Source organism: Pleurodeles waltl, chromosome 5 (assembly GCF_031143425.1).
Source record: "Pleurodeles waltl isolate 20211129_DDA chromosome 5, aPleWal1.hap1.20221129, whole genome shotgun sequence".
Lineage (NCBI taxonomy): Eukaryota > Metazoa > Chordata > Amphibia > Caudata > Salamandridae > Pleurodeles > Pleurodeles waltl.
In genome coordinates this window covers 1,474,104,290-1,474,131,123 of record NC_090444.1, presented here as the reverse complement: position 1 = coordinate 1,474,131,123, position 26,834 = coordinate 1,474,104,290, and the positions used below count along the sequence as shown (strand labels likewise).

Below are 26,834 nucleotides of genomic sequence, written 5' to 3'. Positions count from 1 at the left end.
CAACTGCAGGCCAGCCGGCCTATGCATCTTCCACGGGCTCTTAATGAGTGTCACAAAGTGGAACCTGAAGCAATATGGATTCCACAACGGGCACCGGCCACTAACCTTAAAAAATGGTCTGCTGCCACAGTGCTGTTATGGTACTCAACACAACAACCCAAATGTGGCATCAGCAGCCAGTTTTTTTGGCTAATGGCAAATAGCTCCATTTCTTTCCAGTCTAAACCGAGGGAAGCTCTCAGGCCAAGTGCTGTTTTCCATATAAATCTCTCTATAACATCCGGTCACTTGCATTTCAAATTCTACAAAACACTGGCTCCAAGTATCAGAGAAGGGAACACATTGTCAGTGTATGCCTTTATCAAGGGTACTACAGTATTACCAACATAATAATATTGACCAGTCAGCTCACAAACAGCGTACTTCTAGGGTCAAGTGGCATCTGAGGTTTCCCCTGCTACAGTTCTGTGTATACAAACACTTTTTGACAAGTGAGAGAGACAAGTGAGACATTCAGTGACTGCTAAGCTCAATCCAACGTACAAGAAGGACAGCACATCTGTGCCATAGCCCCTTAAAGCCAGAATAGGTAATTTGAATTCCAGCAAGACCATTTCTGCCTCTTGTTCTTCTGGGGGTCAGTCTAGTGCATACCCTAAACTGGCACATGATACATGTATTTCTTAAACAGTGCCCTAGTGCTGTATGAAAGTCTACATTGAAACAATGAATTATTTTTACTGTACAGCTGCTAGAATCTGTAGCGTTAGTACAGGAGCAAGAGGGTTGGAAAATGGTTTATTTATTAGCAGCAAAGCAACAAGAGACAGAGATTGACTGATTTGCACAATAAATCTCCCTTTTGCTCCTTGCTCCCTTCTTACCGGTGCCTTAATGTCACTTCTTCATACAGGGTATTTGTAAATATGTAGAGCTAGAACACATATCTAGAACCCTGACAAAGAAATTCAATGTTTTGCGCAGGCAACCGAAGCTACAGCATAGAGGCTCTTGCAAGGCTTGCATATGTTCTTAGTTGGACATTTCAACTCCATATATTCTCAAATGTGACTGGTCTAGATACATTTCAGGAGTAAGTGAAAAGCAAGTGCGCCTGAAAGCTAATTACCATGTTTTGCTTTTCCAAACTAGTGTGTCTATTTCTTCACCTCACCTGACGCCATGGGCTGATTTGATCTGTCTTCAGCACCTTGACAGACTTGAGAAATACATTTCAACCTAGCCAGAGAAGTACAAGCAGTTAAAATTAATGATTAGTAGCCACACAAATAAAACTTACATATGCATTTAAATTGTGTCCATTACTTATCGTTAATGGCAATACTCCTAGTCCTACTACTCTAAATAAAAACTCCCTCCACCTTCCTCCTCATCCTGTATGTAAACAAGCCAACCCATGTCCTCAGTTGGACTATACTGGGAGGGTGGGAGGGAACTAGAAGGAAGGTGAGGGAGTAGGACTAGGAGTACTGCCATTAACAGTAAGTCATGGAGGCATTACCTCCCAACCCTCCCTCACCTACCTTCTTAACCAATGAGATGTAGCAAGAGAAAATAAATGGGCAACTGAGTCAGAAAAGAACCCAGGGAAAGAGAGAGAGAGAGCCCAAACGGCGGACCCAAAAGAAAATCCAGGCAGTCCTACTCAGTAATCCAAAAAGGGAAAAACCCAAATTTAGAAGGGAAAGCCCAAAGCGCAGCCAAACAAACCCTATCAACAGAGACCGCCGGTAAAGCAAGCACCACAGAGGCCAAACTAAACCAAGGAGGAAGAGCCAACGGCAACCAAACAACCGGAACAAAAGGTCACCAACACAAACCGCAAAGCCCAACCAGAGAAAGGGCACACCAAACCAGGAACAAAGGCAAGCACCCAAAGCAACCAGAGGAAAAGCCAGAAGAAGAGGGGAGACAGGAGAAGGGTAGAGCCCACACCAGACCATCCCCCCCAACATGCCAGAATTGATAGAAAAGTGCCCCGGGACCACTGTGGAGAAAAAAAAAAAACACCAAACCTCACATACAGCCCAGCACCTGAAACGGCCGGACCAACAGCGAAGTCAGAAAGGGCAAAGCAGACCCAGAGGACAGGGACCAGGCCAGCACCGAAGCAGGAGAGCAACAGCCCTAGAAGAAACAGAAGCCTTGTTCCAAACAGAAGAGAAAAAGCAAGCCCAACACCGGAACACTCTTCCACCAACCAATAGAACGAACAGGCAGGGGCGCAGGGAGAAATATACAAGAGAACGAAAAGGTGCTGTCCAAAAGACCCGCCCAGACAGGCCCGCCCAGAGAAGGTACACAGCAATACAAGAGAGAACGGAGCCCAGAGGACAGGCACAAAAGCCCAGAGCAAGCACACCCTGGGAGGCAGAATGGGCCTCGCCATGCCAAAGGACAAAAGAATGAGTCACAAGACTATCCCTCTGAACCAGCACCACCAGACCCCACAGGCCACTCCACAAAAGAACCGGAGCCAGGAGATACCGCAGAAAGGGAACAGCAAAAGGGAAGGGCAGAGAGGCCACAGACCTAAACAACTCCTGGACAGAAATGTACATTGTATGTACCATCCCTGACGAGGCGTGGAAGAGCACGGAACCCCAGGGACCAACCCGAGCTCCAACGAGGTCTGGAAAAAATGACCCAAACACCAACAGGCACAGAAATACGAGGGAAGACACCCTGATCTTGAGACTAGAAACAGGCATCACACAAAAGGCCCCAAATGCCCACAGATCCACAAATGCCAACTGAAGGGCCAACAAGACCCCCACATCCGCCAGAACTGGAGGCAGGAGAATGCCAACCAAAGGGGGAACAGGACCAAAGCCCACAGCAGAGCCATGGACCCCTATGACCCATACCCAATGACCAGACCCACTGTCAAAGGGCAAGGCAAGCAAACACGCAGGAAAGGACCCAGAAAACAGGGCCGGGACTCGCCCACCAAAAATGCCCAACCCACAACAGAAGAAACAGCAAGGCAACAACTCACAGGACTGCCGATCATCATGCCACAAAAGCACTCCCAGGTCTCAGCCAGAGCCCCTGGAAGAAAGAAGCCGGCCAACTAAACTGCAGCAACAATCCCGCACACTGTACCAGAGCAGCCAACAGAGCACACAGCAGCCACCCCAAGAGCCACAGCCAGAGAAATAGAGACCAGTACCAAATAGAGTGTCAAAGCCACTGAGAAAGACCAGTGGCCAAAACCAGTTGCCCAGCAGTAGCAGACCCAAAACCAGAGGCGAACTGTACATCAGTGGTAGCAGAGAGAGCACCGCATACCGGAGCAAAGGGAGCCAAGCCGAGCAGGGGAGACAAAAAGAGAGTCCAGAGGAGCAACACCCTCCTTAATAAGGGCACAACCATGACAGAAAGCAATGACAAGGAAGCAGAGCAACAACCTACCCCACCAACAGGACCAGGACCCAACAGGAACCCAAAGGGCATTGAAACCCAACAAGCGAAGAAAATCGGGAAACAAACAGCAGCACCCAAGCAGTGGAGAGTGCCCAAAAATGGAGGCAGAAGAAGCAGAAACAGTCACAATGAGCCAGACAGGACCTCCGCAACAGGACCAGCAGGCTGCCCCAAAAGGCACTAGCCACTATAAGCAGAACCCGCAACACAACTCCCACAGAAGAGGTGCATCCAACCAAACCACAGAGAGGGACGAGCAGTGGACATGGGGAAAAGGAACATCTAACGAGTCAGAAGATGGCGACAGTACGCACCACGGAAAAGCTGGGAACAGAAAACCGACACACTGCAAAGAAGGGAGGGGACCAAAAAGACCCCAAGAGACAGGAACACACTTGCTGCAGCACAAGGGTCAGAGACCTGAACCCCAAGGCCACAGATTTCTCCAGAGCCCAATCTGAAGGCCACAACACCAACTCAGCGACCGGGAAAGCAACTGCCAACCATCAAATGCAAAGGCAGGAAGCAGGTGGCTCAGAAGGCGCAAGACCAGAGCCGTCGGAAGGACTGCATAGAAACAAAAGAAAGGAACCCAAACACAGTGCTCCCATGAAAGAAAGAAAGAAACAGTCAATCTGGCGAAAGACAGCAGAGGAAGAGAAAGACAACAGACACCCCGTACCAGAATCCACAAGTATGAGGGACAGAGACCGGAACCAGGGGAAGCACCGCCAAGAGTCACACATCTCGCAGAAGAATAGTGCATATCCGGCCATCGGCCCGCAACACCTCAATGCCAGAGACAGACACGAAAAAGAGCAGTATTCTAAAATGTGGAAAAACAGCAAACCAGGGCCACACACAGCAAAGGAATCCCTGAGTAGTGAAGGCAACAAAGACCACCAGGGGGCTGGCAAACAACGCAAGACAACGGATTCTTGAGAAATGATGAGAATACTATAGTACCCCGGACTGCATCGCAGGACTCCACCTGGGATCAAGTGACATCCAGATGTAAAAAAGATACACAGAAGCATACTGACAGGATAGAAAGACACCCACAGTACTCAGAAATTGTGGCAGCCAAGCATGAGACCAAAGGGGACCCCAGCCAGATGAGGAGCATGACCAGCAGGCGACCGAGTGACAGCACAAACCAGGAGGCCAGCACACATCACAAGAAAGAAAGAAAAATTTGCACAAACCCGTCCCACCGCCCAACTACCATGCTTCCGAAATGCAGTGAGATCCCCCAAGGCGCCGACCTGAAAGCGCAGCCCCAGCCACAGCAGAACCGCTGAACTCCGTCACAGCACCTGCAGTCAGCACTCTGACTGCAGCCATGCACAAGACAGAAAACGCCACCCAGACGGGAAATCACCACCCAGAGCTCTGCACACTGCATGGAAGCCAACAACGAAGCCCCCCAATATACCCCTGGAAGGGACCATCATCCGTGTCAGCATACATCATCCTTGTAGAAGCCTTTATATATATTATAATTTTAAAATATTTTTTTTATGAATTCCGACGTAGTCGTAATAAAGAGAAAGTGTCTGAGGAAGCTCCAACAGGGAAGATGCTGGAAAGGGTAACAGCCACACTCGGAAGAGAGTCCCGTGCCTAGTCAGTGACACAACCAAGTAGACCAGACTCAAGGAGAGGCACATACCCCCCTACTGGGAAACCAGCACCCAGAGACAATGAGCAGGAGAGAGGAATAACCCAGCGAGGTTCTGAAAGGAAGCTTCACAAATGGGAAGCAAAAAAAAAAAAAATGGGAAGCAAATCCATTTCTACCGCCTCAGGAACACCATACACAGCAACCTCATATGGGCCCAGGCCAGCACATCTGCCAATCGGGAAGCACAGCCCCAGTTGCAATAGGACCACTCGACGTCATCACAGCATCTGCAAGCTATGTTCAGAGAGAGTCGTGGTCCTCCACGAGAACGCCACCAGGCCAGGAGACTGCCGCAGTGAGCACTGCACCCCACTGAGATCCTGCACTGAAGACCCCCAGATCCCTGAAAGAGGTAAGTCAACAGGTGAGACAAAAAAAGAACAGGATGAGGAGGGGGTGAAGGGAGTTTTTATTTGGAGGAAGGAGGGGTCTATTCGAGGCAAGGGGCCTCATTGGTTAAGAAGGAAGGTGAGAGAGAGAGACGGGAGGTAATGTGTCTATGAAACACAGATCTTTAACATACAGTGTGAAATATAGTGCAGTTTATATTTTAATACCATACATTTTCGTCATGTCAATATCATGCTATGAACAGACAGCCATGCGGTGGCATAACAAGGATAACTGATTATCTGTCTCAGAGGTTGCATTATGTGAATACTAATAACATTTTAGAATGTAGGAAGTTCCGTGATTCTATAAGGTTTACTTTAATTTCCTTCAAGGTTCGGGAGGATATGCTGACAATCTTGCTGGTGCTGTCTCTACCACTGGACATGGAGAGTCCATCATGAAAGTTACACTTGCCAGACGTATTATACTAGACATGGAGAATGGTAAGCCACCATTAATACTGGTGTTTAAAGTATTTCAAAAAGACATTCCTTAAATAGTTCCTTCCAGAAGCAACTGGAACTCAACTTTCCCAAAGAATAATGTCATACTTTTTGTTTCTGGACATTAGAAAACCATAGGCTACAAAAGGACAATTCAACAAGGATGCTGGACAAAGCAAACATGTTAGAAATGCATAGCAGGAATAATGTTAATTCAAAATAGCATCTGGTTGATATAAATGGCTAGAGGGTTGTTCTGATTTCTCAGATACCTAGCAATCAAGTGAGTCCCCTCTTGGGACTCTAAACTTCACTAAAGCTGTGGTACAAGCTGTGGGCCTGATTCTCAAAGATAAACTCACGCTCTTGTGTACGTTTACTATTTTTTTGGTATTCACTAACTACAAGTTAGGACAGGCCTATCATTTATTTGTGTGAAATCTCCATCGCAAATGCAGAGCCTCTGTACTATTAGTAAAATTAAACGCATAGTTTGTGAGTAAAAATAAACCTTGGTGTCTTTTGTACTTTGGTATATAACACTTAGGGGGTGATTCTGACCCTGGCGGTCGGTGATAAAGCGGCGGCCAACCCGCCAACAGGCTGGCGGTCTGAAAAATGGAATTCTGACCCTGGCGGGAACCGCCAACAGAGACCGCCAACTTAACACTCCGACCGCCACGGCGGGACAAACAAACAGCGCGGCGGTCACCGCCAACAGGCAGGCGGCAGACAATGTACCGCCCACCCTATCACAACTCACCAATCCGCCACCTTTTCCGGGGCGGGAGCACCGCCGATAAAAACACGGCGGAAACAGACTACGAACGGGAAAACGCTCACCTCTACGCACTCCACGAGGACGGAGGACAGCAAGGAACCCGAATTGAACATCATACCTGCTCTCGTCTACCTGCTCATCTACCACGAGTACGAACTCCGCCGCAGACGTCAACGGTGAGTACTGCACCTACGACACACGGGAGGGGGGGAGGAGGAAAGGTTACGGGCACACACATATGCGACCCCCACCACCCCCCCAAGATGTACACACCAATGCAGAGCAACAAGTCACAGTGACACCACCCAAACACCCGTAAAAAATACAATCACATAACCAAATTGAGAATAAATATTTATGAACAAAATAGTCTCAGAAAAGTATTATCAACCATCAAAACGTTCTTCTGATAAACAAATTATTTACACAGCAGTGGTTAACTGAAGCAAGTAGTCCTGCACATCTTACGAATCCATCATGTCCGTGGGCCAAAGTGTAGCGAAACAAGGGCAAAGCCCACACAGGAGACCTGAGTCCTTTGGAGTGAACACTGCAGGGGCATCTGGTGACAAAACTACAGGCACCTCAGGGGGAAGGGAAGGGGGGGGCACCACAGCCACATGAGTCCACGACGCCAGATCCACGATGGGCCCACCATGCCCACTGTGCCATCCTGGGGAGTGCAAAGCCACAGTCTCTCAAGTCTCTACAGTGGGTGGGTTGCCCACTGTGCCATCCTGGGGAGTGCAAAGCCACAGTCTCTCAAGTCTCTACAGTGGGTGGCTTGCCCACTCTGCCATCCTGGGGAGTGCAAAGCCACAGTCTCTCAAGTCTCTACAGTGGGTGGCTTGCCCACTGTGCCATCCCGGGGAGTGCAAAGCCACAGTCCATCAGGTGGATAAATGTCCCCACTGGACAAGGAGGATGCATGGTGGGCACAGTGAACCGTGAACAGTGCCTGACAGGAAGGGCCCAGCGGAGCGGTGCTTGAGACGGCGGGGCCCAGCGGAGCGGTGCTTGACAGGAAGGGCCCAGCGGAGCGGTGCTTGAGACGGCGGGGCCCAGCGGAGCGGTGCTTGACAGGAAGGGCCCAGCGGAGCGGTGCTTGAGACGGCGGGGCCCAGCGGAGCGGTGCTTGAGACGGCGGGGCCCAGCGGAGCGGTGCTTGACAGGAAGGGCCCAGCGGAGCGGTGCTTGACAGGAAGGGCCCAGCAGAGCGGTGCTTGAGACGGCGGGGCCCAGCGGAGCGGTGCTTGAGACGGCGGGGCCCAGCGGAGCGGTGCTTGACAGGAAGGGCCCAGCGGAGCGGTGCTTGAGACGGCGGGGCCCAGCGGAGCGGTGCTTGACAGGAAGGGCCCAGCGGAGCGGTGCTTGAGACGGCGGGGCCCAGCGGAGCGGTGCTTGACAGGAAGGGCCCAGCGGAGCGGTGCTTGACAGGAAGGGCCCAGCGGAGCGGTGCTTGAGACGGCGGGGCCCAGCGGAGCGGTGCTTGACAGGAAGGGCCCAGCGGAGCGGTGCTTGAGACGGCGGGGCCCAGCGGAGCGGTGCTTGACAGGAAGGGCCCAGCGGAGCGGTGCTTGAGACGGCGGGGCCCAGCGGAGCGGTGCTTGAGACGGCGGGGCCCAGCGGAGCGGTGCTTGACAGGAAGTGCCCAGCGGAGCGGTGCTTGAGACGGCGGGGCCCAGCGGAGCGGTGCTTGACAGGAAGGGCCCAGCAGAGCGGTGCTCTTCTGCACGGCGGGGCCCTCTTCAGCGGTGCTTGTCTTCACTGCGGGGCCCTCTTCAGCGGTGCTTGTCTTCACGGCGGGGCCCTCTTCAGCGGTGCTTGTCTTCACGGCGGGGCCCTCTTCAGCGGTGCTTGTCTTCACGGCGGGGCCCTCTTCAGCGGTGCTCTTCTGCACGGCGGGGCCCTGTTCAGCGGTGCTCTTCTGCACGGCGGGGCCCTCTTCAGCGGTGCTCTTCTTCACGGCGGGGCCCTGTTCAGCGGTGCTCTTCTGCACGGCGGGACCCTCTTCAGCGGTGCTTGTCTTCACGGCGGGGCCCTCTTCAGCTGTGATTGTCTTCACGGCGGGGCCCTCTTCAGCGGTGCTTGTCTTCACGGCGGGGCCCTCTTCAGCGGTGCTTGTCTTCACGGCGGGGCCCTCTTCAGCGGTGCTTGTCTTCACGGCGGGGCCCTGTTCAGCGGTGCTCTTCTGCACGGCGGGGCCCTCTTCAGCGGTGCTCTTCTGCACGGCGGGGCCCTCTTCAGCGCTGCTTGTCTTCACGGCGGGGCCCTGTTCAGCGGTGCTCTTCTGCACGGCGGGGCCCTGTTCAGCGGTGCTCTTCCAGTCAGTGTAGGGAGTCACACCTGGCCTGGACAACCTGCTCACTCGCCCTCCGAACGTGCAGTGTCAGGCCCCTTCGGAGACGGAGTCCTGGGCCCTTTGGTGTCGTCCCTTGCAGCCGGGATGGGGCGTGTGGGGCCCTCCTGCTCCGCACTCCTGCTGGCTGGCCTCTCCGCCCTGCTGCCCTTCCGCTCCTTAGATGGGGCTCTCGGGCCCTTGCCTCCCCTGGCTGTTGTGGCAGGTGAAGTGGCCTGAGTCACCTCCTTGGGGGCAGCCGTCTCAGTCCGCTCACGGCGGCCCTTCACTTTCCGGGTCCTCTTGCCTGGGGGGGGGCGGCCAGTCCCCTTGCTGCTCAGTGAAGTGTCACTGCCGCCAAAGGGTGGACTCCATATTCCATGCACCACTTGTACCTTGGAAGCTGGGCTGGTGGTGGCTGAGGTGCCTTTGGGACTTTTCCCAGATGGAGGGGGTGGGTCAGGGGAGGGAAAGAGGTCAACATTTGTGAGGTAATATTTCTTTGGACCAGGGTAAAGGGTAGGAGTAGTGGAGATAGAAGTGGAGGAAGAGGATGTGGTTGTAGGAGAGTCAGGCGTGCTGTCCTTGGGTGCAGGTGACTGAGACGTAGGCTGTCGTGAGGTGGTTGGCTGTTGTTTGGGTGTCTGCCTGCGTTTATGTGTCTTGGAAGAGGGGGTGACAGACACAGTGGGAGAGCACACAGGGGACGTGTACATGGCAGTGGGGGTGGTGACTGCACGTGTGAGGACTGTAGTGGAGGGTGTGCTGGTGATGGAAGAACTGGCTGATGTTGGTGTGCATGCAGGTGTGAGTGTAGATGTCACAGGGAGGGAGGAGGGAGACGAGGAGGAGGGGGACACAGAGGTGGTAGTGACTGTTGGTATGTCTGCAACTGGGTGTTGCTTGGGTGAATGCTTGTGTGTTCTGTGGTGCTTATGTTTGGATGAGCTGGCCTTGGGTGTTGAGGTGTGTGCAGGCTGGTCAGATGGTGTGGATGGGATAGGCTGAGGAACAGGAGACAGAGAAAGGCTGGAGGCAGTTAGAAGAGGGAGACTGGAGACAGGGACAATGGCTGCCGTCAGTGCTGAGGCCAGAGAAGTGAAAGCTCGTTGATGGGCAGCCTGACCTGAATGAATGCCCTCCAGGTAGGCATTGCTCTGTTGCACCTCCCTTTGCACCCCCTGGATGGCATTCAAAAGGGTAGTCTGCCCAACAATGAGCGTCCTCACGAGGTCAATGAGCTCCGCACTGAGGGCAGCAGGGGTAACAGAGGCAGGGGCTGAGGTGCCTGGGGCGAAGGAGACGCGCGCCTTCCTGGGTGAACGGGCACGGAGCGAAGACTGAGGGGCTGCTGAGAGGGCGGTGCTGGTGCGCTGGGTGGCGGCTGTACCTGTTGTTGCTGGGGGCACAGATGTTGCCGCCCCCGCTAGGGAGCTCCCAAACGAGGACGTGTCCGTGTCGCTGGTGTCTCCACCGGCCCCCGTTGTGGTGCTCCCCTCGCCCTCCGGATCACTGGTGCCCTCGGTGTCTGTGTCAGTGCCCACCGGGGCCTGGTGACCTGCAGCTCCCTCGTGCTCCGACGCCAATTCTCCTCCGCCTGATGATGCTAATGCTCAAGAAACAAAGAATAGGGGTGGGGGGAGAAAGAAAACAAAGTTGAGTGCATGCCTTGTCAATAGCCTTGGCGGAGAGGACAGACACAGGTGCCTCATTCACTAAGCCGCAAACTTGGGGTACACTACTCTGTACTTCTGACTAGGCCAACAGGTCTAGGGACAACAGACGCGCTCATGGGTGATGTTGGACCATGGATAGCTGCACTTGGCACCCTACAGAGGTGGGGGGCGGGGGCACAGGGCCATGTCTAAGGGAGGGGACTACACTACAGAAAGCGCCCTGGCCTACTGTCACCCACAGCCCTCCTCCCCCACCTAGACGCCTCCACTGCACGTATAGATAGGAGAATGTGCTGATACTCACCCCCTTGTGTCTGCTGTGATGTCCTCAAGCGCCCATCCAAATCAGGGTAGGCCACCGCCAGGATCCGGGACATCAGGGGGGTCAGGGTACGACTGGCACCCCTCCTAGGTCGGGAGGCCATCCCCAGCAGTGACTCGGCGGTCTTTCGGGTTCCGCGGCGGATGTCCTCCCACCTCTTCCGACAGTGGGTGCCCCGTCTGGTGTAGACCCCCAGGGCCCGGACTTCCTTGGCGATGGCACGCCAAATATCGATTTTCTGATGGGCGCTCACCTGTTTGATATGTACAGGGTGGGAAAGAGAAAACGTCACATTTCTGCATGTTTGGAGTACATGCCCCCCCTCCCCACCCTTGCCAGGTGGCCCATTCTCTCATCAGTCGTGCGTTGCATTCCTCATTTTCTCCCCACCCCACCAACTGACAGCCACCCCACTCCACACAGGCATTACCCATTCAATGTGCACTCAGTGTACTCACCTGTTGGTCTGGAGGACCGTAGAGTAGCGCATACTGGGGGAGGACCCCGTCCGAGAGTTTCTCCAACTCTTCTGTAGTGAAGGCAGGGGCCCTTTCCCCAGTCGCAGCAGCCATTGTCACTTCCAGACCGAGTTCACAGCAGCACTTGCAGTATAGGTCCTCTCCTGTGGATGATCAGGTCTCGAGTGATTAATCAGATAGAAAATGGCGGTCACGCCCGCGGCGGTGCGTACCGCGACCGCCGGCGCACATCGTCATTGGCTCCTGAATCCCATAGGGTTCAATGTTAACCAATGCGACTTCGTACAGCGGTCTTCGACCGCCTACCGCCACGGTGTGCCACGCCAGCGCATTGACCTCACATCCCATTGTCCCAGTTTAGAGGTCAGGCAGCCGCCATTTCAAGGGCCCACATGGCTTAAATTCTACTGCGTCACACAGGCCTAGGCCTTGCATTTGCACACATACAAACATAGCAGTCAAAACATTTTCGTGTACTGTGCAAGCTGTGTTGTACATACCTGTGAGTTGATTGACTCAGTGCTCCATGTTGTCCTTCCTAGGCACCGTCCGCAGGAACTTGCGAGGAGAAGGAGGAATCCTCCCGTGTACCGGCCGCTGGTTGACCTGTCGACAATGGAAGAATGCCATATAATACTCCGTTACCGACTTGACCGAGCCACTATACATGAACTGTGTGCCCAGCTGGAGCCAGACCTGATGTCACCCATCCGCCAACCCACAGGAATTCCCCCTCTAGTGCAGGTTCTATCAGTCCTCCATTTCTTTGCAAGTGGCTCATTCCAGACAACAGTGGCCATGTCATCTGGAATGTCTCAGCCTATGTTTTCAAAGATTCTGTCCAGAGTGTTGTCTGCCCTGATGAAACTCATGAGGAGCTACATCATATTCCCAGAAGAGGGTGATTTGGCCACAGTGAAGGGTGATTTCTATGCCCTTGGACATATCCCCAACATCATTGGTGCCATTGATGGCACCCATGTGGCATTAGTACCCCCAAATGACAATGAACAGGTGTACAGAAATCGGAAAAATTACCATTCTATGAATGTGCAGGTTGTCTGTTTGGCAGACCAGTACATCTCCCATGTAAATGCCAAGTTCCCTGGGTCAGTGCATGACGCGTATGTTATGCGTAATAGCAGCGTCCCCTATGTGATGGAACAGCTACAGAGATAGCGTGTGTGGCTAATCGGTGACTCTGGTTACCCCAACCTGCCGTGGCTATTGACCCCAGTGAGGAATCCCAGGACCAGGGCAGAGGAACGGTACAATGAGGCCCATGGGCGTACTAGGAGGGTCATTGAAAGGACCTTCGGCCTCCTGAAGGCCAGGTTTAGGTGCCTGCATATGACAGGTGGATCCCTAATGTACTCACCAAAGAAGGTGTGCCACATCATCGTGGCCTGCTGTATGCTTCACAACCTGGCTTTGCGACGCCAGGTGCCTTTCCTGCAGGAGGATGGTCCAGATGGTGGTGTCGTAGAAGCCGTGGAGCCTGTGGAGAGTGAAGAGGAGGAAGACGACGGTGAGGAAACAGACAACAGGGAAGCTGTCATACAACAGTATTTTCAGTAGCACACAGGTAAGATTCAGCCACGCCATTTCCCAGTTACTTAGAGCCTCATGCATCTCAACTTTATGTATTTCCCCCCAGCTCTTTTAAATAACATATTCTTTTTCCCTTCCCTTCTCAGTGCTTAATGACTCATAGCCCGACTTCTGCTTGGTTTCGCCATGTACTACAGCGTATTGACATTGGTATGTTGTCATCACTAACTGACATCACATATTGTGAACTGTTATGTGTTGTACGATTTTTTGAGAATACAGCATGACTCCAAACGGTTTTCTGTGCAATAATTGTTTTATTTTGTGTGCTCAGATAATGGTACATTATATGATGACGGTGATGGGTGGGGGTGGAGTGATGTCCATGGCAGAGTCCAGTTCTCAGTCTGACAGGTCTATTGTCCATATGCCTGTGGAAGGACGGAGCAGGGGCTGTTTGAGTTTGGACAGGGTGGCAATGTGGGACAGTGGGATGACTTCTGGGGGTATCTCATGCTGGCGGTGGTCTTGGCATGCTACTCTGGTTTTTTTTGGGGTCTTAGGCTCCTCTTGCGGGGTGGTTGTTCTTCAGCAGGAGGTGGGGTTCTTGTGGCCTGTCGTTGTGTGTGGGCCTCCTGTCCACTAGCGCCGGCGGAGGTGGTAGGCTGTTCCTGGCTAGTGACAGTGGCCCTGTGTGGTGCCACATGGTCCCGCAATGTCTTCTATCCTGTTGAGGGCCTGGACCATGCTCCCCATGGCGGTAGCGATGGTGGTGAGTTGGTTGCTGAACCCCATGTAGCGTTCTTCCTGCTGTGCCTGTATCTCGGTGAACCTGTCCAGTACCGTCGCCATCGTCTCTTGGGAGTGGTGGTATGCTCCCATGATGGTAGTGAGGGCCTCTTGGAGAGTGGGTTCCCTGGGCCTCTCCTCCCCCCCCTGTCGCACGGCAGCCCTCTGAGTTGCCCTGTTTGCCTGGGCCTCTGTCCCCTGGACGGTGTGCCCACTACCACTGCCCCCAGGTCCCTGTTGTTGTTGGGGTGTTGGGTTAGCCTGGGTGCCCTGTAGTGGCAGACACACCGCTGCTTGACCTGTCCTAGAGACAGAGGCATGGGCCCGCTGGGTGGGAGCTGTGCTGTTGTTCCCAGGGGGGTTTGGGTCTGCTGTGGCCTGTGTCTGTGTTTGGGGAACCCACTGCCCAGAGGTCCCCGATGGTCCGGGCTGGTCATCAGGTTCCAGGTCGCCAGAGCTGCTGTCCTCACTGGGGGCCTGTTCCGGGGGTGGGATGGACATTTGAGGACCCTCCTGACCGGTGTGTTGGCGTTCCGGTCCTGCATGGGGTGAGAGAGTATGGTTATTGTTTCTGTGTGTGGAAAAGCGTGCGAATTATGGGTGCCCTTGTCCCCCAGTGCAGGCATTCCCTTGTGGGTGGTGTTGTGAGGGTGGTTTGTGGGGGGGATGGGTATGTGCAGTGGTCATGCTTAGGTAATGGGTGTCCAATGTTTGTGGTGGCATGCAAGGGTTGGTGAGGGGTTGGGTGGGTTGTGCTAGGGATACATTCTCAGGGATGATGTGTGATGGTGGGTTGGGGGTGAGGGTGAGGGTGGGGGTGAGGGTTGGCATGCTGGTGGGGTGGGGGGGATGAAGTATATGAGATAGGACTTACCAGAGTCCATTCCTCCGGGTACTCCAGCGAGGCCCTCAGGATGCAGGATGTTTAATACTTCTTGCTCCCATGCTGTGAATTCTGGTGGGGTGGGTGGGGGTCCTCCGCCAGTCTTCTGCACCGCGATGTTGTGTCGCGACACCATCGAGCGCACCTTCCCCCGTAGGTCGTTCCATCATTTGCGGATGTCGTCCCTATTTCTGGGATGCTGTCCCACCGCGTTGACCCTGTCCACGATCCGCTGCCATAGCTCCGCCTTCCTTGCTATGGTGGTGTGCTGCACCTGCGAGCCGAAGAGCTGGGGTTCCACTCTTAGGATTTCCTCCACCATCACCCTGAGTTCTTGGTCCGTGAAGCGTGGGTGTCTTTGTGGTGCCATGGGGTGCTGTGGATGAGGTGTGGGGTGGTGTATGTGGTGATGAGTGTGTTGGTGTGTGGTGCTTTGTGCTACTATGTGGTGTGTGTGATGTTGTAGTGTGCCTCTGTGTGTCTGGCTCTCTATTCTCTGATGTGTCTCTCTCTCCTTCGTCTCTGATTTTTGGTAGTAGGGGTTTGTGAGTGATGTGGGTGTGTGTTTTATATTGTATTGGATGTGTGGGAGTGTTGTTTGTATGTGTATCAGGTGTGTGTATTTCAAATTGTCCAATGTGGTAGTGTTTTGCAAAGGTGTGGGTATTTTGACCGCGGCGGTGTGTACCGCCAATAGACTACCGCGTTTGAAAGACCGCCGCGTGGATTTGTGGATCGTAATGGCATGGGCGTATTTCTGTTGGCGTGGCGGTGGAGGTTTGGTCATCTTCAGTTTATCGCGGGCTGCTGATGTGGCGGACTGCAATGGCGGTCGGATTTTTGGAGGTTTGGCAGTTGTGGGTCAGAATGACCGTGGCGGCTGGCCGCGGCGGTATTGTGGCGGTCTTCTGACCGGCGGTAAGCGGCTTTTACCGCCGAGGTCAGAATGACCCCCTTAGGGCCATATGTACAAAAACATTTTCCCATAGACACAGAATTAGAAAAAACCCTTAATACATCATTAGAACCTAGTCTGATAAATAGCTCTTATGGGATATCCTCTCGGAGAGTAGTCTCCAAGGAAATCAGCCATGGGGAAGATTATTGTTTAGGACTCAGAAACATGCATAATGACAGTTCTGTCACACCCAGTCATGATAGCCAAGCTACATTTACTCATATCTCACATGGCTGTGATATTGCTTTGGGCTGCAGTCTGTGCATGAGTCAAACTCCGATAAATGCCTAAACTTCCAAGTGATTTTAATTTCTTTGAGTGATCATTACCCTATATGTAAAGGTTAATATTATAAACTATGCTGCTTGTTTCACAAAAGAACAAATTTGTCACTGTACTTGAAAGCAAAGTGATTAAAATGGGGTAAAGATGTGTTAGGTTAGTTGCAATCACTATGTTTGGTCAAGGACTGAACACAATTTTAATAGGTCTTATTTCAAGAGGATGTATGTCAGTTTGCCAGGAATCTTTTTTAATGTGGTTGTGAACTGCCTTGCTTTTAACACTTCTTATGTATCTAAGGCACAAAATAACTCCTGCAGATTTGTTACCATTAATATTGTTGATACAGATTGTTTTGCTACTCAGAAAGGCCAGACTAGGGGCCTGATTTAGAGCTTTGCTGTTTGGATTGCTCGAACAAAAATGTGATGGATATTCCATCCATCATATTACAAATCCATTATATCCTACGGCACTTGTAATATGGCCGACAAGATGTCTGCAATGTTCGTGGTAAAGTAACACATCTGCATTCACCTACTAGACAGTGTCAGAAACAAGTAGGGCGGCACAGATGCTGATGTCCAGGAAAGAATTGCCAAAGCAAAGGCTAACTTCATCCAGCTAAAGAAGATCTGGAGCTCCAAGGACTTAACGCTGCAATCCAAGTTCAGGCCTTTTAACACCAACATAAAATCGGTCCTTCTGTATGGAGAAGAAACTTGAAGGACAACAGTGACCACCACTAATGAAATCTAAATCTTCACAACACCTGTCTGAGGAAAATCCCCCAAATCTTCTGGCCATACACCATCAGCAACAACTCCCTGCTCATGAAGAAATCATAAAAAGACGCTGAGTTGGAATAGCTCAGACCTTCTGCAAGCCTGTATCAAACACCACCAGGCAAGCCCTGACAAGGAACCCTTAAGGGGAAAAGAAAAGAGGAAACCCAAAAAACACCCCATGCAAGGCCACAAAGCTGACTGCAAGGAAATTGGTTACACCTGCAGTCAGATTGAAAGAAAAGCCCAGAACAGAGATGGCTGGAGAGATCTGGCTGATGGCCTATTCCCAAATACGGGTATTAGGCACACATAACTAAGTAAAAAAAAAACAAGGGAAAAACTCTAAATCATGCACTAAGTCCTCCTTCAGGATGGCAATCAGGCCACCTGTCAAGATAGGGAGCATAAAGGAAAAAAGAACCAGAACAAAACTTAGAGAAGAAATAAAAACTTGATATTGCCTGTGGTAGTGGAACAAAGTTCACAGTGGGAGTGCCACCATCAAATCTACATCACTGCACTCATGACGATTGTGAAAAATCTAAGCATCTCACCAGGAACTAATGTATCATATGAGCCATGCCCATTGTAAGAGAGTGGTAAGGGTGTAGTATGTAGCTGACGGTGCATTTTTTAGCACCTTGTTGCAAATATGTTACTAAAACATGGTGAGGAGCACACTGCCATTCACAGACTGCACGTTGTAGTGGGCACTGCCTTTACACAGACATACAGTTTCACTGAATACCACAATTACATTTCAGTGAATATTTATCATGTGTGCATCATCAGACAAAGGGGGTCATTCCGACCCCGGCGGTCAAGGACCGCCGGGGCCGGGGATGCGGGAGCACCGCCAACAGGCTGGCGGTGCTCCTCAGGACATTCTGACCGCGGCGGTTCAGCCGCGGTCAGAACAGGAAAACCGGCGGTCTCCCGCCGGTTTTCCGCTGTCCTGCAGAATCCTCCATGGCGGCACAGCTTGCTGCGCCGCCATAGGGATTCTGACACACCATACCGCCATCCTGTTCCTGGCGGGTCGCCCGCCAGGAACAGGATGGCGGTATGGGGTGTTGTGGGGCCCCCGTAAGAGGGCCCCACTTTGTATTTCAGTGTCTGCTTTGCAGACACTGAAATACGCGACGGGTGCCACTGCACCCGTCGCACATACCCACTCCACCGGCTCCATTCGGAGCCGGCTTCCTCGTGGGGAGGGGTTTCCCGCTGGGCTGGCGGGCGGCCTTCTGGCGGTCGCCCGCCAGCCCAGCGGAATTTCGCCAGAATGGCCTCCGCGGTCTTTCGACCGCGGAGCGGCCATATGGAGGCTCCCGCCGCACGCGGGGGTCAGAATGACCCCCAAAGTGTCTTGATTTGTTTTAATTGTATTAAAATCTTTGTTATTCTCAAACTTTAGAATTACAAAAAAACACTTCATTTGTGGTTTCCTCACTGCTGCTATATTTTGAAATATTAGTAACAGGTAATTTATATGTAACTTTTTTACTGTATGTTAGAAAGAAAAATCCTACATCTTTTCTTTCAGCCCAGTTAGATTGTTACATAGTTCACTTTACACAATTGTCACACTTTGCAGTCAAATAATGAAAAGTTAACACTGAACTCTATGTTAAAAAAATAAGCAGCAATTTGTCAGAAGGCATAGCCTGACATTTGATCTCTGTCATTTAACGCAATGGAAATGTGACATGATAAACATAAAATTTAAAAGCATCTGTATTGTTCATTCACTCTAATGAACTCCAGCATGATTACTATGGGGATGCTCTAGCACCCTCTTCATCCCTACTTTTACCACCTATAGATTTTGCTGAAATTAAAATAGAGACCAGGCAATTGTTTAAGGCAAATGTACAATGTTAGTAAAATATTTGAGGATCTCACAAGTTATGGTGCAGACTTTTTCAAGAGTTTACTATACCCTTTTCAAGAAGTGGCAACTTTACCTTTTCACCCTTAATTGAAATCCACTCTCCACTTTGAGAAGCATAATTTATGTTGGAATAGCAAAAAGCAGGGTCTTGCCTTATTTCTATCTTGAGTATATGTGAGAAAATGTCCCTTTTTGTAACCCAAGTTTTTGTGAGTTTTATTATTGGCTGTTAGACTTATTACACTGAGGCACTGATGTCCAGTGTCCAGTGTATGTGCTCTGTCCCTAAAACATGTCAATATGGCTACTACCTAATTGGCATATTCACCTTTCCTATATGTCCATAGTATATGGTGAAGAAATACACCCACGGCATGGGAAGTTAAATATCACCAGGGAACTGCAGCACTGACCCAACTGTAGCAGTTTATTCTTGAAGCCTGACCTGTTAAAATCCCACTTTTGATCTGACTCCACAACTGCAAGAGCTCAACAACAAGCCAGCACAGAGGAACTCAGGCCCATATTCATACTTATTGATGCAAATCAGTGGCAGGGCATATTTGCATCAAAAGGTTTACTGCCGGCTAACGCCATTCCAACGTGCCAGCCCTATTTATGGAATGACATTAGCCGGCGCTGCAGTCTGGTTTGCGTCAAAATAATTGACGGTAACCGGGCAGCAGAGGCGAAGGGAAGACTGGGGGTTGTGTGCCAAAGAATGGTGCAAGTCAGATTAGAGTAAAAATATTGTCTCTCATCTGACTAGCGCTATTTTTGACACACAACCCCCATGGAAATGACTCCAGTCTTAGCAAAGACAGTAGTCATGCCCCCCCTACCAAATGGCCATGCCCAGGGGACATCTGTCATGGGCATGGCCATTGGGCACAGTGGTATGTTAGGGGGGCCCAAGTTAGGCCCCCCATGCCACTTAAAAAAATAAAAAATTATACTTACCTGCACTTACCTTCACTCACCATGGATGGGTCCCCCATCCATAGGTATCCTCCAGGGGTGGGCTAGGGTGGCAGGGGATTTTCCTGGATGCAGGGAAGGGCACCTGAGGACTGCTTCCATGGTCTCCCACCATGGAAATGAGGCCACAGGTCCCATAACACCTGCCCTGACCCAGGCGTTAAAATACAGTGCAAATCTGGCTGGGCGCCATGTTTTAAGGCTCGCCTCCTCCTGTGCGTCATTTTGACGCCGGAGGATAAATAAGACGCACATGCCTTAGAGTCATTTTTTGCATGGGAACGCCTACCTTGCATGTCATTAGTGCAAGGTAGGTTTTCACGTTTGAAAAATGACTCAAACTCCATAATTTTGGCACTGGACAGGTCTAGCGCCAAAGTATAAATATGGAGTACAGTTTGTGCTGAATTTGCGTAAAAAAATGACGCAAATCCGGTGCAAACAGATTAAAAATACAGGCCTCAGTCTGACAAAATGCCATAGCAAGCAACTAAAGCGCAAATGGGAAAAAAGTCAAGACACCACAGATGAAGACATTATCAAATCCACCTTTGGACTCTACCACCAGCAAATATGAACACTAACCACACAGTTCATACAGATAGCTTCAACATTGCCACTAGCATCAGCAAGGCAATCTTCGCCATCATCAAAGATTTTACTCTGCCACCTGCCACCTCCAGCAACATCATTCCCTAAGACGATATTTGCATGAAGGTCTCAGAATTCTCTTGTAACAATACCACCTCCATGTACAGCAACTTCAACCCTCAACCTGACCCTGTCACCATTACAATTCAACTTCCCAAGAATGAACCCTGACATCTGCATACTCTCACAGGCATCATCAACTGCAAAGTACTGTACAGCATGTGGATGGTTGTACTTTCAGTGTCAAAGTGGGCACAAATCTCTTCTTTTCATAACGGGAGGTAGTTACAGAGGTCAGACTGAATTGATGAGTGATCTCTCACTAGGAATCGGAGTTGAGCAGGTGATACATGGGTAATTGCAGAGCATGTTTAGCAGACAGTGGTTTTGTTCTAGCTTTAAGGAGTTAGGGAAGATACATGTAACTAGGGAAGTATTGCTACAATGCAGGGGTATGGTACTTGAATAACAATCCTGTCATTTCTTTTGGATATCTGTTGACAAACATATTGTAGTTAAAATACTAAGACTGTCAAAATATAGTGGGGAAGAATAGCATGGAAATGTTTAAATGTTTTCATGTTTACAATATTGATGTTGCAATTACTCAATTTTTAAATATTGTTGTATATAATATTGTGTATATATGTTTTATACATGTTGAGTTGAATTTCTTATTAAATTGTTCATTGGTGTGGTTGTTGTTTATAAATATTTTATTGTTGATATATGTTATTCATTTTTGGGGGGTTTGTGTGTTTCATTTGGGGTATTGGGTAGGTATAGTGTTGATTTTATTATGTATCAATTAATTCATATTTATAAGCACATTCTATTAGTGGATGTATATTGTTATTATTACCATTGGATTTATATGTTTAATTCATTTTAAACCTATTCATTTATGTTGATGGTAAGTTCGATGGGTTGTGAGGTTTGTGGAATTGTGTGAGTAGTGTTTTAAATATTTAGGACCATATTTATGGCCAGGTCACACAGTGTAGAGTAGAAAGTTACCTTAGTAACTTTCAGAATTTTGTGTCAAGGTTTCATTTGTTCATGAACTTGGTGAAAGCAGCCATTAAAGTTCCTAATGACATATGGATCTGTCCCAACAGGACCACGTCATCCATCTATAAAAGCACATGTGTGGACCTAAAACTAACCCTTGGCACATCTTGAAAACTATTGTCCAAATCTGGAAATAATGTATTTATATAAAATGAATTTGAGAGGGTCTAGGACATAGCCTTGTTGTTCTCTGCACTCGAAACTGAAAGGGGTTTCTCTCTGTAAGGTATAAGTCTGACCCTGGAAGAGATATTGCTATGAAACGCAGAGAGAAATCTCGCCAAAGCTGTGTGGAGCCCTAACTCTAAAAGAAGGGACTATAATTTAATTTGAATAACCCTGTCAAATGCATAGACAAGTCCATATAAGCTAGGTATAATAGACAATGCATCCTATAGTATATCAGTATATCTACTGAATATCAATTGAAGGTAAGAGTATTTCTCCAGAGTACAGCATACAGAGGACAGGGCATTAAGATGTTATTGTCACTAAGCCAATCCCAGATCCGATTAGAAATGACACTTCCAGTGGCTTTAACTGTAGAGTAAATCAGTGAGATTGTTCTACAGTAACTATGTTCAAATCTGTTTCATTTTGTAAAGATGGAAACTATTGTGGAAGTTATTTCTAGATGAAACTCAATTAGGAGGACAAATATAGTTTTAAATTATCATAGAGAGTGGAAATGCAGAATGTCAGCAGATATATGCTACACAATATATCCTGTTAACACTTCACTTATGCTAATAATTCCTGTAATGAAGACTAAGGCCCAGCAGCACAACTAGGTGTGTGACAAAATCCAATGTTTCTATTTGTCACTCCTGTCCCATTACCCTTTCCTCAAGCACAATGTAAAAACCCAAAATAATTGTCTGAGATTGGCTGCAAGTTTGAAACTACAATCCTGCTGCATCTGAATTTACAGGCTAGTGCATCCTGACACATGTTCCCTGACAGGTGCATGCATCCAACTCTGGTCTCCTCGAGGTAGTCCAGAAAGAGAGTTCTTTATTATTATTATTTTTGTAAGATTTGGATTCAAGTAGTAAGTCATAGGCCTCCATTCACAAACTGCATTTTGCTGCATGTACAGTATTACTGCTGTAGTACTATCTGCTTAGTACAAAATGCTTTTTTCAAGCCTTCGCCTCTCCTATCATCTCTGTATAGAAATCCCTGCCAGCATGCGGAAACCTCTGCACATAGTAGTATCTGTTTTTGTAGCGTAAGCAACAAGGGTGATTGGCTGGGAAATGGGAATTTGTTACTACTAAATGGGTGCATGTTATGCAAACCACATGATAGGTTTAGGGAGGAACTTGTACAAAAACCCACCCACAAAGGGTGTAAGACAATTGCTTTTCACAAAATACACATTTAACGTCACCATAGATTAATTGGGGGCAAGGCAGGCTAAAACATACTCAAGTCAAGCTGTGGAACCAACTAGCATGACTGGCCATCTATTGGTAATGAAACACAATACCACAGAAAAAGGAGTCGGCAAATAACACTAGGGAGAAATAGAAACATTAAAGGATTTATTGTTCAAATACAGTTTCTTTTTCAAAAAATATTTAAAGTAATTTAACCGAAAATGTTTTTTAGAATACTTAGACCTTTTTTGTAAATAAACATATTCCAGCAGGGCTCTCGACACATGGAACATACCTGCTAATGCAAGGGGGAGGGAATAATTACTTAGGACTCCATCACCCATAGGCAGGAAAAACACAAGCAATGATATGCAGGCTACCCACATAAGAAATTAACTCATACACCAAACAACTTTTTAGAGTTCACTGTGCCGGTGAATGTACATGTTGAGATACTGGCTGTACTGCATTTCATGACTGCTTCACCTCTCACTTCAAACAATGTAGGGACCTCATAAACAAGCTAATCTCAATACATGCACCAGGTTCTTAGGTGCATCACCAACCTAGTGCACTAGTTTTTCACCATGCCACAGTCACTGGATTAAAGGCAAAGAGCCTGATTCACAAAGGAAAATGCACAATTTTGTGTAAGTTTACATTTGCTTGGAATTCACAAAACTGTATTTTAATCATTTCCAAGCATGGAGACTCTGCAGTCAGGGCGGAGACCTCCCCACATGAAAAGATAGGCATATTTTTCTGTGCTGATTTCTCTGCCCTAACTGTGGAGTCTCCACACTCACACTCTAACGCTTAAATTGCAATTTTGTGAATTTTAAACAAACATAAATGTACTCAAAATGTAAGTTTACCTTAGTGAATCAGGCCCAAAGGCTTAACTTCAGAGTGATAGGTGTAAAGTAATTATACCAACACACAGAGTAACTTAATGAAAACACTACAAAATGACACAACACAGGTTCAGAAAAATAGAAAATATTTTTCTAAACAAAACAAGACAAAATGACAAAAATCCACCATACACAAGTCAGGTTATCAATTAAAAACAAAAAAGAATCTCAATAATTTTAAACACAACGCTAACGCTGTTAGCATGGGAATGTACCTGGGCACGTCAAAAATAACCCAGCACGGACGAGTGTGCATCAAAAGGGGCTTGCGATGTGTCGATATCACTCACGAGTGAGACCATGCGTTGTTTCTCCTTCAGTCGGGTCGGCGTGCGTTGTTTCTTCTCTCTGTAGGAGAGCAATGCATTGATCTGAACAGCACTCTCGGGTCCGGGAGGCCTTGTGTTATTTGTGCACGCCCAGCGATGTTTGCGTTTGAAATCCTGCTGCATGATGATCCGAAAACCACGCAGTGTGGGATGCGATCTCACCAGCCTCTGTCAGCGATGCTGCGTGTTGTTTCTCCAGCTGTGTGCGTCATCCTTCCATTCGCACTGTAGGCGAGCGTCGATTTTCAGCCACGAAGCCGGCGGCATGTCGATTTTTCTGCCACGTCTCAGTTGCGTCGATCTTTTCCCCCGCACGGCGGTCTGTGCGTGGATTTCTTACTCTTGTTCTGCCAGCTTCTCCTTTCAAGGTCCCAAGAACTGGATGGGCACCACTTGGCAGGATAGGAGTCTCAGCAGATGCTGCAGGTGCTGGCAGAGAGAAGTCAACACATCAACAACCTGGGAAACAGAGGCAAAAAGTTAAGGGAGACCACGCCAAGTTTAAAAAGTCTAACAAGCTTCATAAACAATTATACTTCTGCCCCCTATCATGCGCCATGGTGCACACATGGTGGCCGCAGGGGGGGTGCTAGGGGGCGCAGGGAAAGTGTCACTCCTCTCGGTGCAGTGCCACTTCCCATAAATCTGCCCCTTAATTTCCAATCTTAATGGTGATTGATGATATTCTCAGACATTTCGATTAATGTCATAAGTGCTTCCTCATATTATTAACATTGTTAGTATCAAGTAATACAGTTAACCATAAAGTACACAAGTAAGACTTCATGTACCGTATGAGGATTGAAGATACAGTACTTCTAATGTTTGAATCATACTTCTCTTATCAATCAAAACTTGTAAACGTTGGAGAATCATTTTAAACCAGATCCTTGTGTTCTATATAGACATATATCTTATTTAACTTTTATGTTGATCCCCTTGGAGTTTTACTCTCTGATGCCTTTTTTCATCACCATTCAAGTGACATCTGGGTGCGTCTAAAAATGATTCTCCTGACTCCATCACCACGCTCATATTTTGATTACAACAAACCCAAACATGTATAATTCAAATGGTCCTCAAATACAATTTTATAACATAAAATGTGTACTTTAGTAATCTAATCCTAAAACTCAAGCCTCTCCTGGCAAAAGTTAAATACATATCACCATTGTGCTGCAAAACCTACAGCTGCAGCCACTTATCTTAGTTTCATAGATGACAGGAGCCTCCTTAGAAATGAATACATCCAATCCACGGCTGAGTCAGCAAAATTCCACCTGCCAAAAATTGAGACTTTCAGGCATGTTTCAAATACCCAAGATTGTAAAACAGCTGCAAAGGCCTTAGTCATCACCCATAACTGTTATCCTGCCTGGTCTCCCTAAATAATGTTTTACTCCTTTAAGAGCTCCTCTCCATGGAGTCCCATATTTTCTAACTTGAACTGAGAAAACTGCCCACACCACTCCTCCCTTTCCTGCCCATAGAATTATTGTGCTCCCTCAAAGTTACATGTCTTAGGTGCAGTAACTTAAGGCTTAAAGGTTCCACATCCTTGGAACTAAACCTCAAGAGATTAGGATGCTTATGCGATACTTCAGATACAACAACAATATTTGACTTGAAAGAAAAAGCAGTCCTGTCAATATGTCACTGACAGCACACAATGAATCTGGAACAGCATACCCACACATATTTGAAACTCTTTCTAATTCAGTATCTTCAAAAACTCTGTTACAAACTTCCTCATCAGCCTGTACTTTAATCCAGTAGAATGATATCTGAAATAGACATGTATCTTGTCATTTTGATGTATTCACTGACTCGATAAATCTTATACAATATTGTAATTAGAAGTCCACAAAATGGAAAACATGTTCTTCATACTTTATCTGGTCATGAACTAACATATTTCTTATGTGCTCCATCCCTTATATACTTTACAATCATCTCTTTATTTGTTTTATGCTAGTTTCTCGTTTATCTGCATTTCATGTATTTTTCATGCACCCCAATTAAATCATGATCCATATTAAAGTGTTTAAAATGTTAGCTCCTTCCACTTTATTTAGATGTCCCATTGTATTCATATTTGCTCAGTTCACATTCATTCCTATATGTATAAACTGTTTCCTAAGTATGTACATTTTATCTTCAAATATCACTGACGTGTAAAATACAAGAACTATGGCCCATATTTATACTCTGCTTGCACCGGATTTGCGTCATTTTCTTTACTCAAATTCAGCGCTAAACTAAGACCATATTTATTCTTTGACGCTAGACCCCGCTAACGTCAAAATATCTCAGTGTGCGTCATTTCTGGATGTGAGAAACCGCCTTGCGTTAATGACATGCAAGGTAGGCGTTCCCGTCCAAAAAATTACTTAAACACCCATGCGCCATATTTATCAAACCGTGCAAAAATGCTACACTGCTGGGAAACGGAGATTTGGAAAATGGCACACATCCTGATTTGTGTCAAAAATTAATGACTGGGGCAGGGCAGGTGTTAAAATGGGGCAAACACACCAGTACTTAAGGAAAACCCACAGAAGCAACATCAGAGCTCCAAAAGGAAGACATGGAAGTGCTATTCATCCAGAATGCACGAAGACGCAGAGCACAGGAGTGACAGCAGCAGCTTCCACCACACCAACAGGGACCCCAAAGGCAACGCAGAAGGCAGGAGAGGATATTCCAGACCAGGACAATCCTTCAGGGCCTCAGGGAACATGACATCATCCAGAGTTACAGGCTAAACTGGCAAGCCATACAGCAGCTGCTGCGCCACATTGAGC

The 26,834-nt window shown here is 48.5% G+C and overlaps 1 protein-coding gene across 6 annotated transcripts in view; it reads left to right on the top strand.

The window, feature by feature from the left end:
- The window catches only part of LOC138296535 (isoaspartyl peptidase/L-asparaginase-like), a 1,292,011-nt gene that overhangs the window by 956,626 nt on the left and 308,551 nt on the right, over positions 1-26,834 (top strand). For all 6 annotated transcript variants that reach the window (XM_069235752.1, XM_069235750.1, XM_069235749.1 and 3 more), the window contains one exon: positions 5,857-5,967. In XM_069235752.1, the coding sequence (XP_069091853.1) occupies positions 5,857-5,967 (111 nt within the window). The remainder of the gene's footprint in view (positions 1-5,856; positions 5,968-26,834) is intronic.